The 11,396-nt window shown below is 65.1% G+C and overlaps 1 protein-coding gene across 1 annotated transcript; it reads right to left on the reverse strand.

Annotated features, from left to right (window-relative positions):
* Positions 1-384: 384 nt before the first annotated feature.
* Positions 385-2,108, reverse strand: LOC125162073 (uncharacterized). Its single transcript, XM_047852617.1, has 3 exons — positions 1,997-2,108; positions 1,243-1,559; positions 385-916 (listed from the first exon to the last, which is right to left on the reverse strand). The coding sequence occupies exons 1-3, from the start codon at positions 2,106-2,108 to the stop codon at positions 515-517; spliced, it is 831 nt and encodes a 276-aa protein (XP_047708573.1). The 3' UTR covers positions 385-514.
* Positions 2,109-11,396: the final 9,288 nt, after the last annotated feature.

Consider the following 11,396-nt stretch of genomic DNA (forward strand, 5'->3'; position numbering starts at 1 on the left):
GCTGACGATTAGCTTCATAGCAGCACGTCACCGTCTCCGACTGACTTGCCTGCACAGCCGGGTCACTCGAGAAAAACACGCTTCTGAGAAGATACAGTTGGAGGCTCCCCGTGCTATGTCCTCCCCAGTTCACCAGCAGCTCTGCCCTCGGCGTCCACCTGAGCCCCCGAGCAGCCCGGTCCCGGTCTCTCCCGGGGCCACAGGGAGCCGTCCTCCCCGCGGGGCCCTGTCCTCCCCAGGCCTGCGGGGCGCCGTCCTCCCGGGGCCCGTCGTCTGCGACCTGGTGGCACCGGGCGGCCAGCCCGCCCACCCCCCGCCGTCTCCCCTCAGTAAGCTAAGGGGAGTCACCCCGAGGCCAACAGTCCACCCCCTTCCTGACCCGCCCGCACACTGACTAGGAGTGTCTGACTTTGTCGGAAAATGCTAATAAAGGAATTTGGGGGAAGAGGCCCAGCCAGGGCACGAAGCGCGTCGCAGGTCAGGGAGGCCGGCGAGGGGCACCGTCCTCGCGTTTCTACACACTTAGCAGAACCACGTCTGGGGTCGGATCAAACTGTCTATTGAAGGGCAGTCCTCTCTGGCCGCTGTTGAGTCGCCGAGCCTGGAGCCGGGCGGGCGCCTCCTTTCCGCTCAGGAGTCCACGGAGGCGTCTCCTGCCTGAACGAAGGCCGTGGAAGGAGAGGGGAGCCCCGAGTAATGACGCGGAGTCACAGGGGCAGGGAGGCAGCGCAGGGGCCTCTGGGCCGCGAGCCGGGGCGCGTTTGCAGCGGACCCGCTGCCCCTGCTCCCTTCTCGTCGGGGTTCCTGCTGCTCCTGCAAAGCCTTCCCCGGGCAGAGGAGGGGACAGAGTCAGGCGGCCTGGGGGCCATTCCTGCCTTGCCCGCAGGTCGCAGCCTCTCCTGAGCTCCGTGTCACCCTGTGGGAAAACAGAGCGGGACGTGGGGGGAACTGATGAGATCTGGGCGCGCCGGGGAGACGCCTGGGTCCCCTCCCCCCCGAGACAGACGTGAGGCGGGAGCACACGCGGGGAGTATGGGGGCAGGACACCAGGAAGCAGGGCTGGGGGCAGATGGGGCAGGTGAGGCACACGTGACACCTGCTTTGCCCAGGGCGCCCGTGGAAACGTCCCCTGAGCCCCACACCGGTGAGGCGCCGGCTCCAGGGTCACCAGGGGGCCTTCCTTCAGCTCCACCCCTCCCTTGGCCACAGGGTCCCCCCGCCTGGCATGCACGGTGCCGTCACCTGAGCAGCGAGGGCCAGCGTGGTGGACACAGGTGTGGGGGCATCGATGTGCGGGCCACCTCTGTTTGGAACACAATAGGGGTTCCCGAGCCGGGCCAGCGTCCACTCCCCTTCATCAGCCTGAGACTTTCCAAGGTTTTCTAGGACTTTCTGGAAAGTCCTGGGGGGTCTAAGACCAGCAGGAAGTCTTTGGAAAGGACTGGGCCCCCTAGGAGGGGAAGGTGTGGGACGGAGACACTTCTCGAGAGTGACCGCTGAGCTCGGGTGGGGGCGGGGTCCCCTCTGCCACGTCCCCCCTCTGACCGTCTGCTGTCCGCCTCAGGAGGCCCTGAGCGTCTGCCTGTCTGTCCGCGTGGCTGGTGTCCTCTGTGCCCGGGATGGCGTCTGCCCTGTTCCGGCTTCTCCACGAACCCTCCTGTGACGACGTGACAACGAAAGGAAAAGGAAGGCGCCGTGCGTGCGTCCCGCCCGTCCCCACACGTCCCTTCGGGCCCCGGCTGCCCCCACACGTCCCTTCGGCAGGCGCGAGTCAAGGCCAGTCCACGGTTCCGGGAGGGAGAGGTGACGGTTGGTTCTTTGATGACCAGGCTCTGTCCCTGCGGGAAGGGCGGGGGCCTCCAGCCTGCCCGGACTGGACCTCGAGGGCTGTCTTGCAAGAGGGAAGGACAGCGGGGTCTTAATGGAAGCAAACTTCGGCGACTCTGATTTTCCAAACTTCTGGACAGATGGGTTTCACGCCGAGATGTGTGCTCACGGGGCTTTCTCAGGAAACGATAACCCGCCTGCCCCGCCAGCCCGGCACCCCGAGACGCCGGAGGCTTCTCCGCTCCGCTGGGCACTTTGGCTTGCAGGTCCTCCGGGGGCATGTGGCTGAGGCCCGGCCCTGCCCCTGGGGCGTGGAGTCTGCCTAGAGAGGTTGCCCCTACCCGGGGTCCCGACGGAGGGTCTGCCCGTGGGTCCGGGGCCGCCCCCCGCCCGCCCGCGCCTGGCTCACAGTGTGGGTGGTGGAGGGCCGCCGTCTCCAGCCGTCTGGGCCCTGGGCCGTCTCCCCACACCCCCCTCCGCCCCCGCCTGCCGCCTCCTCCCCAGGTGTCGGCTCAAACTCACGTTCTGCACGGGCCCCCCGACGCCCACGGTGGCCCCCTCCGCAGCCCCCCCCTCGGAAGGCGTCAGCACGTACCCCGTGTGGCAGGGGCCTCGCTGCGTTGCCCGCGGCTCTGTGCTCAGCGGTGGCTCCGGGCCTGGGGGCGTCTGCTCACGGCACCGAGGCTCGCCGCGCCCACGCGGCAGCCTGGCCCTCAGCCATCCTCACGGACCTTCGGAGCACTGGGAGGCTGAGCCCGAGGCCGGCCCCAATTAGGGGGGAGAATGAAGACTTTTGTCTTCAGAGGTTCCTAGCTCGCTTTGGGGGCTTTTCTTATAGCTGGCACCCTTTCCACCTGCCCCTCCTCTGTGGCCGCATGTACCCTGCCACCCTCTGCCCTCCCCCACGTCATCCAAATCTGCTGGTGAAATAGCCGATACTAATTCAGACTGAAAGGTAAATGACTGCTAAGTCTTTCGGTGGCCCTTTCCTTTTTATCTTAGAACAGGATTTTCAGGTTTATTTATTTTTTATAATAATATTATTTTTTAATTTGGGGGGGAGGGGGAGAGAGAACCTTAAACAGGCTCAGCGTGCAGCCCAGCTTGGGGCTCAACCCCATGATCGTTGCCGCGATCGTGACCTGAGCCAAAATCAAGAGTCAGACGCTCAGGGGGCCTGGGGGGGCTCCGTCGGTGGAGCGTCCGGCTTCGGCTCAGGTCATGATGTTGCAGTTTGTGGGTTCGAGCCCCGCGTCGGGCTCTGTGCTGACAGTTCAGGGCCTGGAGCCTGCTTCGGATTCTGCGTCTCCCTCTCTCTCTGCTCCTCCCTTGGTTATGCTCTTTCTCTGTCTGTCAAAAATAAATAAAACGTTAAAAACAAAATTAAAAACGAGAAGAGCCAGACGCTCAACCGACCGAGCCACCCGTGGACTTTACGCCAAGAAATCCCGGTTCTGTGGCCGGTCCTGCCTGGGTGTTGGGAGGTGGGCCCGGGTCAGAGCTGCCTGGGGCTCAGCAGTGGGAGCCGCTCCCCAGCTGGTGGACACATCTTCCACCTCCCTCCCCACCTCCAGCCGAGATCCTCATTCTGAAGCCGTGGAACAGGACGTTCAGTCACAACTGGGGACATCAGAAGACTGACAAACCGTGCGTCTCTCAGTCGACTGTTGTCCTTGGTAAACAGGGAGGCGTCTGCCGCATTTCTCAGCTGCCAGGAGAGAAAAGGCTTGTTTAATCTGGTGCTTGTCGAGAGCTATTTAGACGTCACCTGTCATCCTGAGCCCGGGAGGCTCCTCTTGGGGCTGGATTCACACGGAGACACTCGGCATTTTCCAGAAGTAGCCCCTGTCCCCAAACACAAAGGTGGCTCTGCCAGATGCGTGTGGCCAAGACACCTGGGCATATGGCCCCGGGAGGCTCTCCGAACCGAGGCGCCCACCCCACCCTGAAGGGCCCCATCCCCTACGCGGCTCTGGTCTTAATTCAGTAGTTGTTGCTCATGGCGTGTGTACTGTTGTCAGAGATCAGAGGTGGCCAGGAAGGGGACAACTCAGCTGCCCGCTTATGAGCCCTGCAACTGCAGCCTGGGGCAGAGGAAAGGAGCTGGGACAAGTGGGGCAGGGGAAGGAGCGGGGGAAGAAGGGAGAAGAGGAGGACGGGAGGGGGGAGGGAGGAGGGGAGGAGGGGGAGGGGTGGAGAGAAGGGGGAGGAGGGAGGAGGAGGAGGAAGAGGGGAAGGGGACGGTGGGGAGGGGTGGAGGAGAGGAAGGAGGAGGAGGAGGGGTGGAGGGGAGGGGCATCTTGGAGGAAGAAGCCCGGAAGACCCTCCTCGCCAAGATGTACCCTCCATGCGGTATTTCCTTGTGATCAGACAGGCGTCCCCCAAGCTTCATTATACAACCCTAATTTTATATACATATGTATTTAAATGTTTATTTGGGGTGGGGGGAGAGAGAGAGAGAGAGAGACAGCGCAAGCAGGGGAGGGGCAGAGAGGGAGGGAGAGAATCCCCAGCGGGCCCCCCACTGCTCGCGCAGAGCCCAACACGGGGCTCAAATTCACAAACTGAGACCGAGACCTGAGCTGAGATCGGGAGTCGGACGTTTAACCGACTGAGCCCCCCCAGCGCCCTTAACCTTCATTTTATTTATTTATTTTTATTTTATTTTTTAATTTTTTTTTTCAACGTTTATTTATTTTGGGGACAGAGAGAGACAGAGCATGAACGGGGGAGGGGCAGAGAGAGAGGGAGACACAGAATCGGAAACAGGCTCCAGGCTCTGAGCCATCAGCCCAGAGCCCGACGCGGGGCTCGAACCCACGGACCGCGAGATCGTGACCTGGCTGGAGTCGGACGCTTAACCGACTGCGCCACCCAGGCGCCCCAGCCTAACCTTCATTTTAAACGATGCCCCTGGTGCTTCTCAGGACAAGGACTCCGCCATCCGTGGCCATGACCGGCTTTACCTGGCCCCTCTGGGCCCGGGGCGCTGCAAGAACGCATTTATTTCCTGAGGGGCGGACCGTCCGGCCAGGCCGGGTGCTGGATGGTCAGCGAGCCGGCCGCTCGCCCTGGTGGGCCAGGTGCAGGCCCAGGCAGCGGGAACCCACGGTCTGCCCTTGAACACGTCCTGGCCGGGGCGCCCGCCCGCCCGCCGCTCCAAGTGCAGCTTTGACACCCCCCCCCAACAGCTGCTGGCCTCCGCTGGCGGGAGCGCGTGCACAGCAGCCGCGACCCTGGACTCACGCTGGGCGTGCCGTGTGTGTTGTCGGACTCTCCCCACCAAGTGAGCTAGACGGAGGGATGCGCTAAGAAAAGAAAGAAGACGGTTCGCCCACAGGGCTGCCCTGTAAGGTCCCGCGTGCCGAGGACCCACGCAGTTCACATCCGTGTTGCTCGAGGGTGGACGGCGCCCGCAAGGTGCTCCCAGGTCCACGGCCCCTGAGGTCACGCTCTCTCCCCTTCAGACCAAACGAGAGACGCCCCACGGGTGAGGCCACCGCGGGCAGCGCAAAGGGACAGTGTGCGGAGGTGCCCCCACGAGCCGTCTCTGGGGAGCCAGGGTAGCTGGGGGGGGGGGTGGAGGGGCAGAGCGGCCGGGTCCTCCCCCCTTCCGGCCCCACCGGCTCCACCCGCCCCTCCCGTCCCTCCATCACCACCGTCCGTGTTGCTAGGACAGAAGAGGGGGGCCACCGGCCCGTGTGCCCTAGCCTGACCGCCCGCTGGCTCCGGACGGGGCTGCGGGGCCCGCAGTGGCTCACATGTGCTGCTCTGAGCCTCCCCGGGAAGGTGGCAAATACAGACACAGACACAGACCAGTCTTCATTACTGTGGGTGTTGTGACGATGCCAGGGCCCAGACGGGGCCAGCAGAGGACGGGACTGGGGACCTCCAGGCTCCGGATGAGTGACTTCCGGGGGCGGCGATGCCCCCCCCGCGTTGCTCCCGTGCACATGAGTGACTCCTGGGGGGGAGGTCCTGGGGGGTCCTGGGGACGGCCCCGCACGACGTGCATTACCGATCACGCTGTGAATTAAACACAGAACGTAATTACCGTGGGAGCAGCCCTTAGAGGACAGCGGATCATACACAGAACAGGCGTCACACGGTCATCCGATGCGCGTTTCTAATGTGCTGCCGATTAAAATAAATCTGAGCGTAAATGACCAGAGTAATTGCTCTCTACACCTCATCCCTGTGCCCCAGGGAGCGGCCAGCACGGCCACTGGCCTCCGACCAGATCAGAAAGGGGCCACCTGGGGTCCTGGAGCCACCAGGGGTGACTGGGCATCTTTGGAGCTCCACCCAGATGGATCAGCTCTTCCCCTCCTCGCCCCGGGAGGCGGGTCCCCATCCGGGCCCCATTTGCAGATGGGAACACTGAGGCAGAGGGGCCAACATTCCTCACTCAAGGTCAAACCACCTGTGAGTGACAGAGCAGGGATCGGAACCCCGCCCCAGGGTCAGCACTTTAGAAGTGAACGTGTGTATGTGCGTGCAGGGGCACAGCCACGCGTGCACACAGACATGTGAGCACACGTATGCCCCCGATTTGAGTCCGCACCCTCGGTTGCTTCCCGCCCTCCCCCAAGGGGTGGCCCTCCCCAGGCTGCACGTCGGGAATTTGGGGAGGGCTGGGTGGGCGTGGTGCTCAGGACCCAGCAGCCCCCCCCCCCACTTCGGAGGGAGGTGTCCCGTGGGAGGTCCTCGCACCGGTGCTGCGGGCGGCCTGTCCCCGGCCCAGGCCTCTGGCCAATGCAGCTGACGGTGGGGCGTCCCCTGGGGATCCAGCCAGGAGGCGGCTCTCCCGGCCACGGTGGCCCCGTTCCCCTGGGGCCTCTGTCCTGCCTTTTCTCCCCCATCTTGTGTCCACACAGTTACCTCGTGTCCACACACTTACCTCGTGTTAACCGTAGAGGTTTCCATCGGGACTCGGACGGCCCGCGTGGCAGGACACCAGGAGGCTTCTGCATTCCCAGTGCTGCGTGTGGCCGCTTCCTTCGGGGGCGTCTCGGAACCGACATCTGATAATTGTGCCCGGCCCTCCCTGTACGGGGGCGGGGGCGTGCTCTGGACCAGGACCCCCCTCAGGGCCCAGGGCTGAAATCCTGCCAGAGTGACAGACATCGCCCCCAGCTCTGGGGGCCGTGTGGCCGTCCCAGTAAGGACCCGCCTCGTTAGCAGACCTCCCTCTTGTCACGCCCTCACGTGCTGGGCAGGGTGGGGGCTCCGGGGTCCCCTCTCATGAGGACATTAATCCCGTGACGAGCCCCCCGCCACTCCACGGGGGCCAGGCCCTCAGCATGAGAACATTCGATTCATGACGCTTGTCTCTGCCAGTGTGCCGCTGTGGGGCCGGTCGGATCCTCAGTCTTCCCATCGGTAAAATGGGCAATTCCACCCCCTGCAGATGGGGACACGCGGCTCTGGGCACAGGGGCCACCCTCCCCACCGTCCCCCCATCTTCCCTCGCCCCGTTCTTCCTCCTGCCCTTCCAGGCCTGGGTCCCAGGACTCATCTCTGCCGCACAGGACATGTCCACTGGGAGCTTTGAGGCCACACGGCTCTGGCAGGATGCAGTGGGGCCAGGGGACATGGTTCATGCTGTGGGGTGTGAGCGTGTGGACTCAACTGACCCCCTGACACACTCTGCCCCAACTCCTTCTTTGGGTTCTTGGTCCAGATGCCGAAGCCAGGCTGCCATCTTGGAACACTGGGGTGGGAAGGCATTGGAGGGGGTGGGAAGTGGTGGGAAGGGGTGGGAGGGGGTGGGGAGGGGTGGGAGGGGGTGGGGAGGGGTAGGGAGGGGGTGGGGAGGGGTGGGAGGGGGTGGGAGGGGGTGGGAGGGGGTGGGAGGGGTGTGAAGGGGTGGGAGGGGGTGGGAAGGGGTGAGAGGGGTGGGAGGGGGTGGGAGGGGGTGAGAAGGGATGGAAAGGGTGGGAAGGGGTGAGCAGGGATGGAAAGGGTGGGAAGGGGTGAGAGGGGGTGGGAGGGGGTGGGAGGGGGTGGGAGGGGTGAGAAGGGATGGAAAGGGTGGGAAGGGGTGAGAGGGGGTGGGAGGGGGTGGGAGGGGGTGGGAGGGGTGGGAGGGGGTGGGAGGAGTGAGAAGGGATGGAAAGGGTGGGAAGGGGTGGGCCTGGCTGGGAGGGGGTGAGAAGTGGTGGGAAGGGGTGGGAGGGGGTGGGAGGGGTGGGAGGGGGTGGGAAGTGGTGGGAGGGGGTGGGAGGGGGTGAGAAGGGATGGGGAGGGGTCAGAAGGGATGGGAGGGGGTGGGAAGGGGTGGGAGGGGGTGGGAAGGGGTGGGGAGGGGTGGGAGGGGGTGGGAGGGGGTGGAGGGGGTGGGAGGGGGTGGGAGGGGTGTGAAGGGGTGGGAGGGTGTGGGAAGGGGTGAGAGGGGTGGGAGGGGGTGGGAGGGGGTGAGAAGGGATGGAAAGGGTGGGAAGGGGTGAGCAGGGATGGAAAGGGTGGGAAGGGGTGAGAGGGGGTGGGAGGGGGTGGGAGGGGGTGGGAGGGGTGAGAAGGGATGGAAAGGGTGGGAAGGGGTGAGAGGGGGTGGGAGGGGGTGGGAGGGGGTGGGAGGGGTGGGAGGGGGTGGGAGGAGTGAGAAGGGATGGAAAGGGTGGGAAGGGGTGGGCCTGGCTGGGAGGGGGTGAGAAGTGGTGGGAAGGGGTGGGAGGGGGTGGGAAGTGGTGGGAGGGGGTGGGAGGGGGTGAGAAGGGATGGGGAGGGGTGGGAAGGGTGGGAGGGGTGAGAAGGGATGGGGAGGGGTCAGAAGGGATGGGAGGGGGTGGGAAGGGGTGGGAGGGGGTGGGAAGGGGTGGGAAGCGGTGGGAAGGGGTGGGAGGGAGTGAGAAGGGATGGAAGCTGTGGGGGGGGGGGAGGGGGTGGGAGGGGGTGAGAGGGGGTGGGAGGGGGTGGGAAAGGGTGGGAGGAGTGAGAAGGGATGGGGAGAGATGGGAGGGGGTGGGAGGGGGTGGGAGGGGGTAGGAGAGCGTGTGAGGGGGTGAGAAGGGATGGGGAGGGGTGGGAGGGGGTGGGAAGGGGTGGGAGGGGGTGAGAAGGGATGGGGAGAGGTGGGAGGGGGTGGGAAGGGGGGGGAGGGGGTGGGAAGGGATGGGTAGGGGTGGGAAGGGGTGGGAGGGGTGGGAGGGGTGAGAAAGGATGGAAAGGGTGGGCGGGGGTGGGAGGGGGTGAGAATGGATGGGGAGGGGTGGGAGGGAGTGGGAAGTGGTGGGAGGGGGTGACAGGGGGTGGGAGGGTGTGGGAGTGGGTGGGAGGGTTGGGAGGGGGTGAGAAGGGATGGGGAGGGGTGGGAGGGGGTGAGAATCGATGGGTATGGGTGGGAAGGGGTGGGAAGGGGTGGGAGGGGGTGGGAAGGGATGGGTAGGGGTGGGAAGGGGTGGGAGGGGTGGGAGGGGTGAGAAAGGATGGAAAGGGTGGGCGGGGGTGGGAGGGGGTGAGAATGGATGGGGAGGGGTGGGAGGGAGTGGGAAGTGGTGGGAGGGGGTGACAGGGGGTGGGAGGGTGTGGGAGTGGGTGGGAGGGTTGGGAGGGGGTGAGAAGGGATGGGGAGGGGTGGGAGGGGGTGAGAATCGATGGGTATGGGTGGGAAGGGGTGGGAAGGGGTGGGAGGGGGTGGGAAGGGATGGGTAGGGGTGGGAAGGGGTGGGAGGGGTGGGAGGGGTGAGAAAGGATGGAAAGGGTGGGCGGGGGGTGGGAGGGGGTGAGAATGGATGGGGAGGGGTGGGAGGGAGTGGGAAGTGGTGGGAGGGGGTGACAGGGGGTGGGAGGGTGTGGGAGTGGGTGGGAGGGTTGGGAGGGGGTGAGAAGGGATGGGGAGAGGTGGGAGGGGGTTGGAAGGGGTGGGAGGGGGTGACAGGGGATGGGAGGGGTGGGAGGGGGTGGGAAGGGATGGAATGGGTGGGAGGAGTGAGAAGGGATGGAAGGGGTGGGAGGGGGTGACAGGGGATGGGAGGGGTGGGAGGGGGTGGGAGCCGGTGGGAGGTGGTGAGAAGAGATGGAAAGGATGGGTAGGGGTGGGAAGGGGTGCCAGGGGGTGGGAGGGTGTGGGAGGGGGTGACAGGGGATGGGAGGGGTGGGAGGGGGTGGGAAGGGATGAGAGGGGTGGGAAGGGGTGGAAGGGGTGGGTGGGGTGGGCCACAAGGTCAGGCCCTGGCAGCCCCTCGCCCAGGAGCCTGCACACAGGAACCGTGATCCTCTCTGATGGAAGCTGCTGTCCCTCGGGGGCAGTGAGACCTCTTCCTGGGGCTGACCCGGGACCTGCCCTCCAGCCTCTCGTCACCACCTGGCCCACAGGCCGGACCACCGCGGGCTCTCCAGGGTGACTCCGCCAGCCTCACCTCCAGCCCGAAGGCCAGTCTCCCGTTTGGTGGGAGGGGCCTGCTCGGCCCCGGGCACTCTGCCCCCCAGACCTGCGCCTGCTAGTTGACTGCTTGACACTCCGTGTCCCCGGATGCCCTTCCCCGGCCGGCCTGGGCCAGAGGTCACCCGGGTGAGCCTGGCGGACCCCATCCTGGGGACCCCACGGGCCGGGGGCGCAGCAGGGCAGACCGGTGTGGACGCGGCTGTCAGGACGTGCTTATGGGGTGCGCGTGTGCGCGGAGGATGCTGTGTCCCCGCGACGGCCACAGCGCGGCTCGCGGTCAGAGCCCTGCTGGAGGCCATTACCCCGATCCCAGCATCGAAGTGAGCAAAAGTGTATTTCAGCCTGGAAAGGGCCGGGAGAAGCCGGGGACCTTTGTTTCTTCTGTAAGGAATGTGACCGACACAGCGGGGCCCGTCCACACAGCAGACTGTCATTCGACCTTAGACGGGATTTGGGAAACGGCCTGGATGGCACCTGGCGAGCACAGCAGGCGTGGAAGACGCCATCGGTGCGGTCCTGCCCACAGCAAATGCTCCGAGGAGGCAAACAGGGAAGAGAGTGGATTCGTGGCTGCAGGGATGGGGGGGGGGGGGAGCTGGGGGGCGCAGGCCAAGGGGTCTCCGCGAAGAGAACGTTCCAGCCGGCCTTGGCGATGCTGGTCCAATCCTGTGAACAGACCAAGACCCTCTGAGTTTTCCTTTATTTTATTTATTTATTTATTTTCAGAGAGAGGAAGAGAGGGAGGGTCAGAGAGACAGAGAGAGAGAACCCCCAGCAGACTCCGTGCTCAGCGCAGAGCCGGACAAGGGGCTCGATCCCATGACCCTGGGATTGTGACCTGAGCCGAAATCAAGAGTCGGACGCTTAACTTACTGAGCCACCCGGGCGCCCCTAGTTTACTTTGAGTGGGTGATTCGCATTTCAATAAAGCTGCTTAGAAAAAGACATGAGCTTAAGTGAGCACCACCCCAGCTTGGAGCCTCTTCAAGGGCAAAGACAGGGTGGAGGGAATCCAGAGGTACCAGCGTCCGCCAGGATGAGGGGGGTTTGAGGGCCTCCTCCTCCAGGGAGAGGGCATTGGCGCACCTAAGAGGGTCCCAGCGCCCCTGCCAGGCTGTGTGTCCCCGGGCCCGCTGCCCTCCCGCCCGGCCTGGGTTTGCCGTGGGGACCTCTCAGGCAGTGT

This window comes from Prionailurus viverrinus, chromosome A3 (assembly GCF_022837055.1).
Source record: "Prionailurus viverrinus isolate Anna chromosome A3, UM_Priviv_1.0, whole genome shotgun sequence".
Lineage (NCBI taxonomy): Eukaryota > Metazoa > Chordata > Mammalia > Carnivora > Felidae > Prionailurus > Prionailurus viverrinus.

Excerpts from the sequence above, each read along its gene's own strand:
- LOC125162073 (XM_047852617.1), bottom strand. The coding sequence starts at position 2,108 with ATGCCCCCGGAGGACCTGCAAGCCAAAGTGCCCAGCGGAGCGGAGAAG. Across the intron at positions 1,560-1,996 it reads TCGTTTCCTGAGAAAGCCCC|GCGGACAGCAGACGGTCAGA; the intron begins GTGAGCACACAT and ends GGGCCTCCTGAG. Across the intron at positions 917-1,242 it reads CGCTGGCCCTCGCTGCTCAG|GGTGACACGGAGCTCAGGAG; the intron begins GTGACGGCACCG and ends GTTTTCCCACAG.